General features: G+C 37.4%; 1 protein-coding gene across 5 annotated transcripts in view; it reads left to right on the top strand.

Moving 5' to 3' along the window:
* The window catches only part of myt1la (myelin transcription factor 1-like, a), a 49,321-nt gene extending 36,555 nt beyond the window's left edge, over positions 1-12,766 (top strand). For 2 of the 5 annotated variants that reach the window (XM_028440504.1, XM_028440503.1), the window contains exons 14-23: positions 36-257; positions 1,017-1,129; positions 2,391-2,459; positions 2,986-3,048; positions 3,125-3,208; positions 6,349-6,570; positions 7,663-7,754; positions 7,824-7,927; positions 8,863-9,006; positions 9,657-9,797. In XM_028440504.1, coding sequence (XP_028296305.1) covers positions 36-257; positions 1,017-1,129; positions 2,391-2,459; positions 2,986-3,048; positions 3,125-3,208; positions 6,349-6,570; positions 7,663-7,754; positions 7,824-7,927; positions 8,863-9,006; positions 9,657-9,797 — 1,254 coding nt within the window. Of the gene's footprint in view, positions 1-35; positions 258-992; positions 1,130-2,390; positions 2,460-2,985; positions 3,049-3,124; positions 3,209-6,348; positions 6,571-7,662; positions 7,755-7,823; positions 7,928-8,862; positions 9,007-9,656 lie in introns of all 5 variants that reach the window. The other 3 variants (XM_028440505.1, XM_028440501.1, XM_028440502.1) reach the window with 3 other exon arrangements.
* Positions 12,767-16,597: the final 3,831 nt, after the last annotated feature.

Genomic DNA, 16,597 nt, shown 5'->3' with positions numbered 1-16,597 from the left:
ATAGTTAGTGTTGACATGTGTAACTGGTCCATCAGAGTCCAGTGGCTGAGCTGGAGGACGGGGGCGTGGACGGGTCGGGTCAGCCTGGGGGGCCTGAGGGCAGTGGGACGGTTCTGACGCCGCTGCAGCCGATGTCTCCGCACAGACAGGCTCTGCTGAGCAGCCGCTGCTACACGCTAGCAGACACCGACTGCTGGGAGCTGCCCGTCCACTACGACAAGGTCAAACGCCTGGGGGAGGAGCATGAGCACAAGGAGGTAAGGGGAGTGGCCAACGCACACACACATGCACACGAGCACAAGGAGGTAAGGGGAGGGGCCAACGCGCACACGCACGTACACCACACGAGCACAAAGAGGTAAGGGGAGGGGCCAACGCACACACACACATATGCACACTAGCACAAGGAGGTAAGGGGAGGGGCCAGACGCACGTACACTAGCACAAGGAGGTAAGGGGAGGGGCCAGATGCACGTACACTAGCACAAGGAGGTAAGGGGAGGGGCCAGATGCACGTACACTAGCACAAGGAGGTAAGGGGAGGGGCCAGATGCACGTACACTAGCACAAGGAGGTAAGGGGAGGGGCCAGATGCACGTACACTAGCACAAGGAGGTAAGGGGAGGGGCCAGGTATTACAATGGAAGAATGTTTCCTCCACATCTTCACTTTTTATTTAAACGTCTTCATTTTCACTTTGTTTACGTGTGTTTTCTATCATTTCATGTGATTTCATGTTTTTAGTTGTTTTGTGTGTTTTTGGAGTCATGTTTAAACTGATGGATGCACTGTACATATGGATGGATGAAGGATGGATGAGTGACTTTGTGCAGTCGGTTAAACTGATGGTTGGATGAAGGATGGATGAGTGATGTTGTGCAGTCGGTTAAACTGATGGTTGGATGAAGGATGGATGAGTGAAGTTGTGCAGTCGGTTAAACTGATGGTTGGATGTGTGGTTGGATGAAGGATGGATGAGTGACGTTGTGCAGTCGGTCTACTTCTCGTCTCTACAGCCGAGCGACGACGTGGATCCGTTCCAGGAGCTGTTGGATGAGCAGAGCTTCTCGTCGGATGTGTCCAAACATCCGAGGTTCTCCGTCTGCAAGGAGAAGAAGGAGCTGCTGACGTAAGAACATCCAACCTTCATCCAACCTCCATCATAGTATCCATAAAACCTTCACCAACCTTCATCCAACCTCCATCATGGTATCCATAAAATGAAGAGTCCATAATAAGACTCTACTGTAAAGTGTCTAGTGATACCATTGGTTATGATTTGGTGCCATACAAATAAAAGATTGATTGATTGAGATTGATTGATAAGAACATCCAATCTTCATCCAACCTTCATCATAAGAATATCCAACCTTCATCCAACCTTCATCATAAGAACATCAAACTTTCATTCAACCTTCAACATAAGAACATCCAACCTTCATCTAACCTTCATCATAAGAACATCCAACCTTCATCATAAGAACATCCAACCTTCATCATCAGAACATCCAACTTTCAACATAAGAACATCCAACCTTCATCTAACCTTCATCATAAGAACATCCAACCTTCATCATAAGAACATCCAACCTTCATCATAAGAACATCCAACCTTCATCATCAGAACATCCAACTTTCAACATAAGAACATCCAACCTTCATCATCAGAACATCCAATCTTCATGATAAGAACATCCAACCTTTATCCATCCTTCATCATAAAAACATCCAATCTTCATCCATCCTTCATTATAAAAACATCTAACCTTCATCATCAGAACATCCAACCTTCATCATCAGAACATCCAACTTTCAACATAAGAACATCCAATCTTCATCATAAGAACATCCAACCTTTATCCATCCTTCATTATAAAAACATCTAACCTTCATCATCAGAACATCCAACTTTCAACATAAAAACATCCAACCTTCATCTAACCTTCATCATAAGAACATCCAACCTTCATCATCAGAACATCCAACCTAATTTATAAGAACATTCAACCTTCAACATAAGAACATCCAACCTTCATCTAACCTTCATCATAAGAACATCCAACCTTTATCACAACATCAAACCTAAATCAAAAGAACATTCAACCTTCATCATAACAACATCCAACCATAATCAGAACATCCAACCCCCCATCATCACTTACTGTGATTGGTCCCAGAGCTACAGGGGGAGGGGCTAAAGGGCAGCATGCTGGGCCATAGATCTATATCAGAGATAAGCAGCTTTATCACATCAAAGTTTTTAATATTTTACAGTTTTCTACTCTGGTCTTTATGAGTGTCAGCTTCTCTTTAGAAACTTTAAAACTATTTTTTTTCTCTTAATGTTTTAAAACTCTATTTTTCATCTTGTCGTGTGTTTCTATCCACAGATTGTCCAGTTGTCAGATCGCTGATAAAAACATGAGAGGGATGATGGCGAGCAGCGCTCAGGAGCTCAAGTAAATAAATCTATTCATTTTATTTCATTTTGTATTATGCTTTCTATGGTAACACTTGAAATATAATAACATGTTATGAATATAATAAAAATATAAAATTATATACAAGTATTTGTTTTTTTAAATTTTTCACATTATTCCATTTTATATTGATAATATTATTTAAATTCAGTTTAATGTTTACATTTTTCTTTACATAGAAGACATATATACAGTATATATTTAGATAAGATTAAAAATTGTTTTTCAAACTTTTAATTTAAAGTTTTTAGGATTTTCAGGAATTATGAGTTATTATAATAATTATGTAAATTAATGTAAAAAGTGCATACTTTCAAAATATTTGAAATTATGAACCAATTTTTATTTTGATAACATTTTTATTTAAAGAGAGAAAATATATGTAATTTGATAAGATTAAAACAATTTTACAACAACGTAATAAAATCAATGATCAGAAATGTGACAAACATGTTCTTTATTGAATATTATTTGGGTTTTATTTGCCCTGCTCGTTGCTCCTCAGGTGTCCGACCCCGGGCTGTGATGGATCAGGTCACATCACGGGAAACTACGCCTCCCACAGGAGGTAAGCTACAACTGCAGCTATTACCTTCACCACTGTGTGTGTGTGCTTGTAGTGAAGTGTGTGGTCTGTGCTGCAGTTTGTCCGGATGTCCCCGTGCCAAGAAAAGTGGGATCAAAATCCTCCACAGCAAAGAAGACAAAGACGACCAGGAGCCAATCAAGTAAGAGAGAAACAGTACGCTCACAAAATTACAGAAATATGATGACAGAAACGCACAAAATGATTCCAAAAACAACAACAAATAAACACAAAAGGACAGAAAAACATGCAAAATAACAATTTTCAGTTCCACATGTTTGGTTAGTTTAGCATGTAACGACCACTCCTACATGTTTGGTTAGCTTAGCACGTAGCAACTAGTGCTACATGTTTGGTTAGCTGAGCATGTAGCGACTAGTGCTACATGTTTGGTTAGCTTGGCACGTAGCTGCTAGTGTAACATGTTTGGTTAGCTTAGCATGTAGCAACCGGTCTCATATGTTTGATTAGCTTAGCACGTAGCAACCAGTCCCACATGTTTTGTTAGCTTAGCATGTAGCAACCGCTCCTACATGTTTGGTTACCTTAGCACATAGTGACTCGTCCTACATGTTTGGTTAGCTTAGCACGTAGCTACTAGTCCTACATGTTTGATTAGCTTAGCACGTAGCGACTAGTCATGGTTAAGTTAGCACGTAGTGACTAGTCCTACATGTTTGATTAGCTTAGCATGTAGCGACTAGTCGTGGTTAAGTTAGCACGTAGTGACTAGTCCTACATATTTGGTTAGCTTAGCACTTAGCGACCACTCCCACATGTTTGGTTAACTTAGCATGTACCAACCAGTCCCATATAGGGACTAGTCCCACATGTTTAGTTAGCTTAGCATGTAGCGGAGCAGGCTGTGCAGGGTCAAAGGGGCGGGGCTTTGTCATCAGGTCCTCTCATTGGTTCAGACTGTCTCATCAGGCTGATAAAACATTCCTAATGAAGGAGGGGAGGTGGTTCAGAGGGAAGCTGCTCGTTAAAGGTCGGCCCTCGTGACTCCTTGACATTTGTGTGCTATGAACTGCTCATTATGTTATGAGCTGCTCTCACCTTGTGAATAATCCCAGGTTAGCTCTGTGTGTGTGCTAGCAGCTGCTGTCTGCTGTGTCATTAGAGCAGAAATAACCTGAGCTCTGCTCCTCATAATGAGCTCAAATGTCACCGTAGAGTCACTCTGCCAGGATTCAGTTCTGAATTAAAAAGGCTTCAGGGAAACCAGTTTGTGGTAATTAGAGAATAAAATGTTAGCTGAAGGTTGGAAACAATCACGTGAACCCAAAGTCGTCTAATCTAATCTAATCTAATCTAATCTAATCTAATCTAATCTAATCTAATCTAATTTAATTTAATTTATTTTTAATCAAATTTTATTTTCATTTAATTTAATTTAAATTAATTTTCATTTAATTTAATTTTAATTTTAATTTAATCTAATCTAATCTAATCTAATCTAGTGTAGCCTAGTCTAGGCCAAGTCTTCTCTTCTCCTTTCTCATTTTATATTATCTTGTCTTGTTTGTTTTATCTTCTTTCTATCTGGCCTAGTCTTGTCTTTCTGGTCTTTTTTTCATTGTCTCGTTTTGTCCTGTTTTATATTATCCTGTCTTATCTGGTTTGTCTATTTTGTCTTGACCTATTCTATCTGGCCTAGTCTTCCCTATTCTTGTTTTGTCTCATGGTCTTGTTTTCTCTTGTCTTTTCTTTTCCTATCTGGTCTTGTGTTGTTTTGTCTTGTTACTGTATCTTTTCCTTTCTGGCCCTAGACATCTCTTGTCTTATCTGGTCTTGTCCTATCTCATCTCATCTAGTTTTGTCTTATCTGGTCTTGTCCTATCTCATCTCATCTAGTTTTGTCTTATCTGGTCTTGTTCTATCTGGTCTTGGCTTGTTTGGTCTTGTTATCTTTTTCTATCTGGGCCTAGTCTTCTCTTTGCTTCTTTTTTCAGTGATCTTGTTTTCTCTTGTCTTGTCTTATGTGGTCTTGTTCTATCTGGTCTTATATGATGGTATTGTTGTCTTTTTCTTCCTGACCTGATGTTCTGTTCTCGTTTTGTCTTGTGGTCTTGTTTTCTCTTGTCTTGTCCAATCTGGTCTTGTCCTATCTGGTATTATCTTGTTTGGTCTTGTTATTTATAGTCTTCTCTATGCTTGTTTTGTCTAGTGATCTTGTTTTCTCGTCTTGTCCTTTTTTAAATCTGGTCTTATCTTTTTCTGTCTGGCCTAGTCCTCCCTTCTCTTGTTTTGTCTAGTGATCTTGTTTTCTCTTGTCTTGTCTTATGTGGTCTTGTTCTATCTGGTCTTATCTCATGGTATTGTTATCTTTTTTTCTTCCTGGCCTAGTCTTCTCTTCTCTTGTTTTGTCTTGTGGTGTTGTTTTCTCTTGACTTCTCCTGTTTTATCTTACCTCGACTTGTCTTATTTGGTATTGTCTTGCTTGGTCTTGTTATCATTTTCTATGTGGCATTGTCTTCTTTTATTTTGTCTCATGGTCTTGTTTTCTCTTGTTTTCTCTTGTCTTATCTGGTCTTGTTCTTTCTGGTTTTGTCCTGTCTGGTATTGTCTTGTTTGGTCTTGTTATATTTTTCTATCTGGGCCTAGTCTTCTCTTCCCTTGTTTTGCCTCATGGTCTTGTTTTCTCTTGTTTTGTCTTATCTGGTCTTGTCTTTTTTGGTCTTGTTATCTTTTTTCTGGCCTCGTCTTCTCAACTCTTGTTTTGTCCTGTGGTCTTGTTTTCTTTTTTCTCGTCTTGTCTTCTTTTATATTATCTTGTCTTGTCCTGTTTTATCTTTTTTTCTGGCTTAGTCTTTTCTTCTCTTGTTTTGTCTAGTGATCTTGTTTTCTCTTGTCTTGCTTATGTGTTCTTGTTCTATCTGGTCAAATCTCATGGTATTGTCATCTTGTCATATTTTGTCTTGTCTTGTCCTGTTTTATATTATGTTATCTTGTCTTGACTTGTTTTATCTTTTTTTCTTTCTGGCCTAGTCTTCTCTCCTCGTTTTGTCACATGATCTTGTTTTCTAGTGTCTTGTCCTTTTTTAAAATCCTATCTGGTCTTGTTATCTTTTTCTATCTGGCCTAGACCTCTCTTCTCTTGTTTTCTCTCATGGTCTTGTCTTGCTTTATCTTGTCTTGTCGTATTAGTTGTGTTGGATGATGATGAGACGTATCATTAGATTTATTCCGACAGGTCACATTGAGGCTCCAATCCAGTGGTTGCTTGTCCCGTCTCTTGGAAGATGCTCTAACCACGCCCCTCCCCCTCCCCTCTCTCAGGTGTCCGGTCCCGGGGTGCGACGGCCAGGGTCACGTGACGGGGAAGTACGCGTCCCACCGCAGCGCGTCCGGCTGCCCGCTGGCGGCCAAGAGGCAGAAGGACAGCTACGTCAACGGATCGCAGTACGTCTGGAAATCTGGGAAAAGTGACGGGATGAGCTGCCCGACGCCGGGCTGTGACGGCTCGGGTCACGTCAGCGGGAGCTTCCTCACCCACCGGAGGTCGGCCGCTTTCCACAGAACAACCTCCAGACCTGACTTTATTCACACTGATTTATCGGACTTTAAAGACTCGTTTAAAGCAGGATTATGAATTTAAAAGATTCACTTTTAAACCAATATCAATGAAATATCAGAGTCTCGTTATTGTTTATGAATTAATAACCAGTTTCACACCCTGGTTTGAAACGTTGTAAAAGCTTTTCACGCTACACACAGTGGACGTAACACAGACATGGACAACTGACGGCCCGGGGGCCACATGCGGCCCTCCGTCTAGTTTTGTGTGGCCCCCAAATTTAACGAACAAAATGACTCAAAAACATACAAAACAACAACACATGTACGCAAAATTACCCCAAAATATAAAAAACTACAAATACAAAATGACATAAAAACGCAAAAAAAGGACAACAGCAAAAACGACTCATAGCCGACAGGAAAGAGTCACAGGATTCTGAATGTTTTTTTTTTTTTTTGTTTGTTCGTTTTCTGTGCATTTTTGTTATTTTGTTTATTTTTGATCAATTTTAATGTGTTTTTGGAGTCATTTTGTATATTTTTTGTTTCTTTTTGTGGATTTTTTTTCGTCGTTTTGTTTTGTTTTGTAAATTTCTTTTCTTCTTGTTCTCATTCGTGTTTTTTTAATTTCATGTATTTTTGGTTTGTTTTTTTTTCTGTCATTTTGTGTATATTTCTGCCATTTTTTGTATTTTTCTTTCATTTTTATGAGTCGTTTTGTGTATTTTTTGTTTCTTTTTGTGTTCTCTTCTCACTCTGTAGTTTTTTCTGTCCTTTTGTATATTTTGGTTTTTATTTCATGTCTTTTTGCTTTTTGGATTATTTTTCATTTTGTATATCTTTGTTGCCGTCTTGTGTATTCCTATATAATTTTGTGTGCCTTTAGAATCTTTTTTGTGCTAACTGTGGGGACGCGTTACATTCTCAACTAAAAGTTTTACCAAAAAGCGTAAAACTCATGATAAGTAAAGAAAATGCGATCTATACTTCGGTTTGTATCTCCCATCGTGCTTGGTGGTGTTGCCTTCACTGACCACGTATGAAAGTGGGTAAACATGAGGTTTCATCCTGCAGTCTGTCTGGATGTCCTCGAGCCACCTCAGCCATGAAGAAGGCCAGGATGAGCGGCGTGGAGATGCTGACAATCAAGCAGAGGGCGAGTAAAGGTGGGAGAGGAGCCGTTCCCTCAGATCAGACACAAACTGTGTCGTCGTTTACCGTCTTTTCTTCTCCAGGCATCGAGAACGATGAGGAAATCAAACAGCTGGACGAGGAAATCAAAGATCTGAACGAGTCGAACAATCAAGTGGAGTCGGACATGATCAAACTGAGGACGCAGGTGGGTTGTTGTCTTTAGTGCAGGGGTTCTCAACCTTGGGGTCGGGAGACACTGTGAGGGGGTCCCCAGATGCCTGCAAGAAACTATAAAAATTTTTGAGCATAATTTGAGCCAATTTTTGCTTATTTTTACCTTTTTTGTGCAACTACACCAAACCTCATTATCAGCTCCTTTTATGTATTTTTGCTACATTACTCCCATTTGTAACACTTCTACATCACATTTAAATTACTTTTCTGTGCGTTTTCCACTTTCAGCTCTTATAAACCCTTTCCACTTCTTTTCCACCTAATGTCACATATTTTGACCCATTATTGTCACTTTTGACCTCTCTTCACCATATTTCATTTAATTTATTCAATTTAACGACATTAACAATTTGTCACGCCCATTATTTGCCAGTTTAAACTAATTGTTCCTACCCCCCCACCCCCATTTTTACCACTTTTAAGCCAATATTAAAACTTTGAACCCTTTTTGTGCCACCTTCTCCACCAGTTTTGATCACTTTGAACTCATTTTATTAGTGATTAAAACCAGGATTTCCATCTTTAAGATGACTATAATAATAATAATAAACGTTCCTGGATAACAGTGGATATTATTCAGATGAATAAATAAATGTGGTTATCACAGATTCATAGAACAATAGACCATCATTTTACTGACTTTATGGATGGACCCCAAAAATCTCTCCCCTTTATTCCCCCTTATAGATGGTCCTGTCTCCACATGACTGTTCTTCAATGTTCATGTCTGTGTTCAACCACCTTCAGCTACAGTGGGGGTCCCCGCTCTCTGGGACCTTTATTTTGGGGGGTCCCTGCTCTCTGGGACCTTTATTTTGGGGGGTGGGGGGCTGCAAAGGTTGAAAACCACTGCTTTAGTGTTTACCATCAGCAGCAGTTTTATCCTGTAACGTGGCCTGTGTGCAGATTACCACCATGGAGACCAACCTGAAGTCCATCGAGGAGGAGAACAAAGTGATCGAGCAGCAGAACGACTCCCTGCTGCACGAGCTGGCAAACCTCAGCCAGTCGCTCATCAACAGCTTAGCAAACATCCAGCTGCCGCACATGGTGAGAGCTCCATGGTCCCATAGCTGCGTTGTCTCTAGAAAACACGTCCGTGAAGGATTCTATGAGCCTGTAAAGTTTGGGACGTCTACTGCAAATGTGCGCTGCTTATTTAAAAAGTTCAAGTGGGGGTTCAATTTTAAAAAGTAATAACAAAAATTTCATGAAATTTGAGGTTCTGGTACCCTTAACAAACATGGCAGGTTTCGTCACTTGCAAACATTTCTTACTACTCCTATTGAGACATTTAGTTTTTTTCTTCCTCATGATGAATTTGTCTTTGCTTGTGCAATCTGAACTCGTCATAAAGAAATCAACAAATTCAAAAGCAGAATTCATAGAATGTTCGACTTTATCTTTGCGAAGAGTTTGTTGCTCAAAAATTATCCTGCAGAACACATCAGGCTGAATTTTTTTCTCACAATTCGTCACCAAGTATTTGTCTTTCCACATGCAAAATTTCTCTTTGCTGGTGCAAAATATGGCTTTGCTCGTGCAGAATTAGTTTTTGCTTCTGCAGAATTTGTTTTTGCATGTGCAAATGTTGTCTTTCTCTCACAATTCGTCACCAAGAATTAGTCTTTGCTTGTTCAAAATTTCTCCTTTGTCTCTCAGAATTGCGGTTAAAATGAAACGCTTGTGTTCCTTCGCAGGAGCCGATGAATGAACAGAACTTTGACTCTTACGTGAGCACGTTGACGGACATGTACACCCACCAGGATCAGTACCAGAGTCCGGAGAACAAGGCGCTGCTGGAGAACATCAAACAGGCCGTCCAGGGCATCCAGGTGTAGCCTTCGCCGCCGCTCCACCGACAAAATGCAAAAGCAGAAAAACAACAAAAGGAGGATTAAAAAAAAAAAAAACCACAGGTGGAAGGAGAGGAAAAGATTGTTTCTTTGATTTCTGCCGTTCTCACCTCCATGGTTCTCATTTTTAATGTCGTTGCCTTGCTTTGAAAAACGAAACTTTAAAGGAACATTTTGTACATTTTCATATGATACGTGATGTACTGTTCATAGCTGCTAACGTATGCACAGTCTACTGTATATGTATGTAATTTATTCATCTTAAGCTTGAAACATGGTTTATTCGTTTACAATCATGCACTAAAAAAAACAAAACATACAAACACACGTGGCGTAACGGGTTTAAAAGGAGCCGAGGGAGCGGCGAGCAGAACAGCAGTGAAATATAAGGTGTTCTTTTTTATTTTAGGGCCCTATTTTAACAACGTAGCGTCAGAAACGCACATTAGGTATTTATCGTCAAACTCGGAATCATGCGATGAAATCGTTTAATGAAAACATGATTTAGCCTTAATCTCCAACAGGTCCTAGGGAGCCTAAACCTAATGACAACATATTTGAATTCAAGATAATACTTACTACCACATCGGAGAGATTTGTTGGTCATAGGAGGAGCAAATAAAGGAGGAGGAGCTAATAATTCAAACCAAAGAAGAAGCAATATATAGAAAACAATCACAGAAAGGTGCTTATCTATGTCAACTGTCACTACAAATTTAATTTATAATCAATTTTAATCTACAAACTAAACAATCAAATCAAACAGAAAAGCTATTCTGAAGACAAACAATATGTTTTAATGTTAATATTAGCCACATATTTAATGTAAACTTATTCTATTCAACTAATATAACTTTACAGTTATATTTTTTTGTGTCTAAACTTTCCACGGCTCGTTTAAAATTAGGCCCCGCCCCCAACTCAAATTTTAGCCACCGATTGGACGAAACTACTTCTGTTTATTTTAGCCTTTACACAAAAAGTGTTGAAACGAATTGAAACAATAATTATAGTTGACTTTAAGTTACTTTTGCAGGTATATTTTAATAGCGTTCTTGTGCGGCTGAGATTACATTTGATTGACACGTTTAAAATGATGCCCCGCCCCTTTCCTACTAATCTACCCCAATACAAATAGAGTTAGCGATGTTATAAGACGCAGTTTAAAAACCTCTAACCACAATAATTTAATTTAATTTAATTTAATTGATATGTTAATGAACTGATAATTCTAAACACTCATTTTTTTTGCACTGTTCACAATCTGATAAAGTTCATTAAAGGAATGCTTTACTTTTTTAAAAACACTGCAACGATGTCTAAAATATTTGGTCGTATTAGACGAAACCACTGGAGGATTTGAGTCTTTAACAGACTTTTCTTCCCTAGTTTTCATTATTATTATTTTTTTTAATCCAAACTTATTTGTACTTTTATTTTTCCTGCCTTTGTTTTCTTTCATTCTGTTTCCTGAACTTATTTGTAGATGATTTTATCATTTGAATCGACAGATAATCGCCAAGTTAACAAAGAAATACGTTTAAAAAGTCCACAATTTTTGCTTTGTACGTTTTTGGAAAGACTGTGGACCACAAAACTTTATTTAATAATGCTATAAGTTAGAAAAGGTTTAGAAATACATCATTTTTCCCTAAATAAAACCAAACTCATGCTAAATGGAGCTTATTTTTGCCCCAACTCAACTTGTTTTGCCGTGTTTTGGACATTAGCAGCCCGCGTTGTTAAATTAGGGCCCTGAGTGTCCCAAAGTGGACGCTATCGCTAACGCTACTGCGAATCGGCGAAAATGAGATTTCAAACATCACGACACGGAAACTCTGCAGTGAGAATCCCATCATCCCCCTCTTTTCTTTGGTTTCTTACCGTCCTGTTTTGCTTTTTTCCCCGAGAGCAACGAAGCGAAAAAGGTCAAAGACGACGGAAACATCGAGGAGACAATCTGCCGTAAAAATCATCGAGCTCGTCTAGCTAACAGGAAACGACGTGTCAGCAATATTTGGTAAGCTAACAGGAAGTCGCTTGTTTCGATGTGCGATGCAATCTATAAATAAAAATGTTTGGGTATATGCAATTTCTTACATGAGTAAAACTAGCTGAGAGCTGATAGGTCTTTTTACTAACTATAGATGTGTTTGTACGAACCTTTTACTACAATCATGTGGGAACGTGACACGGGTGAGATGACTTGTTCGACTTTGCACAGGGACGCCTTTTTGTTTCCATGTTTTGATGTTTTAACTGTGAATGAAGAAGCACTTAGCAGCAGAAGGATGTAGATAGAGAGGCTCTTTTCTTTCTGCAGGACTTACAGGGTCAAACGTCCCCGCCCCTCCTTGTATATTGCACTTGTTGTGAGGAGAACACACTCGTTTTTAAATGTCTGAGCCACAGTGGAACGCCACGACCCAACGGCGCTTCATGTCCTCCTCTTTTATTTCCTTGTTTTTTTTAAAAAAAAAAAAAGATGAATGAGAAACCGAGCCAGCGACTGAGTATTTGATCTGAATCGGCCTTACGTCCCAGCGGTTGACGGCCGGTGACGCCATTCCGAGCACCGTCGATCATGCATGCACTTTATTGGAGTTCGTTAAGGTTTATGACGTGAAGCGGAAACTGTACAGAGAGTGATTGTTGAAGTCTGTTTGAAGTTGGTTTGTCTCTGGAAGGAAAACTTCCCCCCCTCGGTTTCTCCTTCGCTCTTAAAGTGTGACTTTAACGTGTCGTATTTCTACTTTTCTATCACTTACAACCTCAAGCACAACAACAACAACAGTGGACTCGAGTAAATCGTGGACAGTTGTAGAACTTCCACCCAAAAGGACTTTTATTCTCAGAGTTTTTGTCTTCAACAGTCCATGATTTACTCGCTAACTTCAGCCACCACAGCGTGTCAGTGCACTGTTTAAGGGGAGAGTAAAGGTTACTTGAGAGCTCTTCTTCTCTGCTTCTTCGTTGTTTACTACCAAACCTCAGAGTTGGAACTGTCGAACTCCTGCACTCATAGATTATTTTTCAGGTCACGACTGTTTTTATTCTCTTTCTGTAAACAAAGTGTCAATATTGGAACAATTAGTTTAAACTGGCAAATAATGGGGATGACAAATGGTGAATGTGGTTAAATTGGCAAAAATGAGCATGAAATATTGTGCAAAGAGATTAAAAGTGATAATTTTGGGTCAATATATTTGACATTAGATGGAAAAGGTTTATAAGTGCTGAACATGTAGCAAAAATACATTAAAAGGAGAAAAAATATGAAAAGAAAAAGTGATGAAAATAGGTTAAAATATGGAAAGTTTGGTGTAGTTGCAGAAAAATGGTAAAAATAAGCAAAAATGGGATTGAATTATTATAAAATAAAATAAAAAGTTTCTTAAAGACATCTAGTGACTCCCTACCAATGTCTCACGACCCCAGATGTGGTTCTGACCCCAAGGTTGAGAAGCCCTCAGATGCATAGAAGTGTTTTTTTTTTTTTGCTTCATTCTTGCTCTGATTTATTTTTGCACAAGCTAAATTTAAACGTACCACTGAATGTCAACACGGGGGAAGTTTTCCTTTAAAAGAGCTTCAAATTCAACCTTTCATTCCTTGAATTTTCATCTCTGTCTCGAGCTTTTGCATCTGCTGCTTCCTGTCAGTGACTCACTGCTTTAGATAGAAGGACATCTTGTACTTTTAACCATTCGCTGGGTTTGAAAACAGAGGAGACAAGAGTTAAAGCACAATTCTGCCACTTAAGGACGATGAAATAACTGTTCTGTAAGTATTTCCATAGGAAACGTTAACGCGCCTCATGCTGAAGGTTTTCCTAAAGTTTCATCTGTGACTGATGAAGCTTTTTTCTATAACAGTTGATTTTCTTCCTCTCTCAGCTCCTGCTTTCCCCCACACCACGGCATGGGTTTCTTTCTGTTGCTACTTTCGCTGTACGGTTACAGTCGCGTTGCTACGTGATGATGATGATGATGATGATGATTCAGTTGAACTTGTGAAGTTTGAACTATTTTTTAATCATGCTGATGTCGGCATCTCTTGCTCTGAATAAATCTTGTGTTGCAACACTGACTACGGCTCATTCTTTCATTGATTGTTGATCAGCATTAAACCTGTGCTAACATTCACGTTAGCATTTAGAATAATGACCAATCAGAGCATCAACACAGGAACAAACATGTACTTTAGTGGAGTCACTTTTGTGTTTTTGGTGTAAATTTTGTGGAATTTTTATTGTCCTTTTGTGTAATTTTGTTGTTTTGTGTTTTTGATGTACATATTATGTATTTTTGTTCTCTTTTGGGTAATTTTGTTCTCGTTTTGTGTTTTTGACACTTGTTTTTGTGTATTTTATCGTTCTTTTGTGTAATTTATTGTTGTTTTGTGTTAATGTAAATTCTGTGTATTTTTGCTCTACTTTTTTGTAATTTTGTTGTCGTTTTTGTTTTTTTGTGTAAGTTCCGTGTATTTTTGTTGTGCTTTTGTGTTTGCATTTTGTATTTCTCTGTTATTTTGTGTGTTTACTTCAGAGGCTGCACTAAATTAATATTGTGTCACATTGATGGTTTTAAGGAGTGGAAAATACTGAGAAAGGTGGTCAGAATATTATTAACATTATCAATATTAATTTAGGACAATTTTGATTGAAATATTAGTCATATTAATTAAAATGATGATGATAATAATAATGCTCAAATACTCAACAATGAATTCTCTAAATAAAGAGCTGAATAAACCTGTTATGTCTAAAGTTTGTAACAAACAACCCTGTGTCAATATAAATAAATATTGAGTCATTTATTTTTACTTTAGGATCAAAAAAAGCTGACTTTAAGAAAAAAAGACTACATTTATGTGAGGGAAAAAAACTTGTATTTATAAGAATAAAGTCAACCTGTCACGAGAAAAAAAACACTACAATGAAAAAGTCGTAATTTTACGAGACATAAAAGTTGTAATATTACAAGAATAGAACCATAATTTTATGCATTTAAAACTGTCTGTATTATATGGAAATGCAAATACATTGCATTTTTTTGTCTCTCATGATTATGATTATTACTTTATTAATTGTAAATATTTTTTAGTGAAGCCACATTTTCCACATTTCCTTTGTTTGTTTTTGTTTTTATTGTAAAATGAATGTAATACATGTTTGATTAGTTTAGTTTGTGTTTGTCGTTAAATATGTATTTGGTTTCAACTTTGAATAATTGTTAATATTGTGGTTGTCATTGTTGTGTGTTGTTGAATTAAATTTGTTTTGTTTTTTTTACAGTGAAGAGATGTGATTTTTCACGTCAAAACTAAATAGAAAACACAGCTAAACGTTTTTGTTTTGTTTTTTAATTGTTACTTTAATGAATACTTGTTTGATTTTCAGTTTTCTACACAATATAATGTCTATAATGACATATTAGTAACAGTAGCAATATACAGTATCTCCTATTGATGCAGGTTACTTTACAATATTAAATAAACACGTCACCATAATTATGTAAATAACATTAATAGACTAGTTGTGTTTGTTCTGCCACTCTATGGGTTTATTTCATGTGATTAACACTGTTTTTATTTACGCTATAAAGCAGCTGGTTAATGTGTGGAGTCTGTCTGGTAACATTTATTTTTTTTTTACAGTTACACATCACAGCACAAACACACATATATACTGTATATACATACATTTCACAAAGGGAAAACATTATTCCAAGCTTATGTTCAGTTGTTCAATAACAGAAAGAGTCCTTGCAGCTTTCTTGGTGTTGATGTATTTTATACGTGTCCATGGTAACGGTGCAGTTCATTATTAAAGCAAATAAACGTGTTTTTTTTTCTTTTTTTTTTCTGTCCATTTCATGCAGTGGATGTAGAATTTGCCCAAATTAATGATTAACTGAATAATAAATGTAATGGTTTTACTACAGCCACTAACATAATAAAAGAACATCTTTAGCTGATAATTATAAGTTTATTCATATGAATCCTTGAATATCCTTCCAAAAAGCTTTAGAAAATGAAACATCAGGTGAGTAATTGACTATTTCTTGATCACAGAATGAATAATTGTGCTTTTATTTGATGCCAAACCGTTGGAGTGTTTTTTTTTTTTTTGTAGGGTAAATATTATGGATTATTTTATAATGCACTTCTTTAACTTTATTTCTCAAACCAAAAAGTTGCTGCAATGGTCCAGGCTTGTCTCCAGTTAATGTCGGTGTAATGACTTCTAATAGGACTGAGCAGCTGTTTCTAGAGCTAGTGTTCTAATATATTGGTTAGGGATGTTGGTAGTAGTTACATTAATGTTTCTAATGAACATTACAGCACTTTTATGGAATATCGGTCGATGTATATTATCTCCCCCTTTCAGCAGCTGAAGCACTCCATTATGTATGGCATCAAAAACAATCGTATATTCTCTGAGTGGAACCAGAAACTTAAACCAATGTAGGAATTCTTCACAGTTTAACATAAAACCTTTGTAAGTTAACAGTTGTTTAACTAATATAATACCATGTTCCACCCTATGGAATCACAGGAGTGCCAAAATTAAAAGGTCATTGCATGTGGAAATATAAAGCGACTCAATAATACAAATTTGTAAATAAAAATAGAATCAATAATAAAAATGTGGAAATATAAAGAAAATCAATAATGAAAAAATATACAAATGTGGATTTTTCTTTTTCCATTTTGTTTTTGCTTTTTCTGTTTTGTCATTGCATGGAAAAAGCAAACGCAAAATGGAAAAAGAATATACATTT

Source organism: Gouania willdenowi, assembly GCF_900634775.1.
Source record: "Gouania willdenowi chromosome 24 unlocalized genomic scaffold, fGouWil2.1 scaffold_320_arrow_ctg1, whole genome shotgun sequence".
NCBI lineage: Eukaryota > Metazoa > Chordata > Actinopteri > Blenniiformes > Gobiesocidae > Gouania > Gouania willdenowi.
This window is presented reverse-complemented; position numbering and strand designations above follow the sequence as displayed.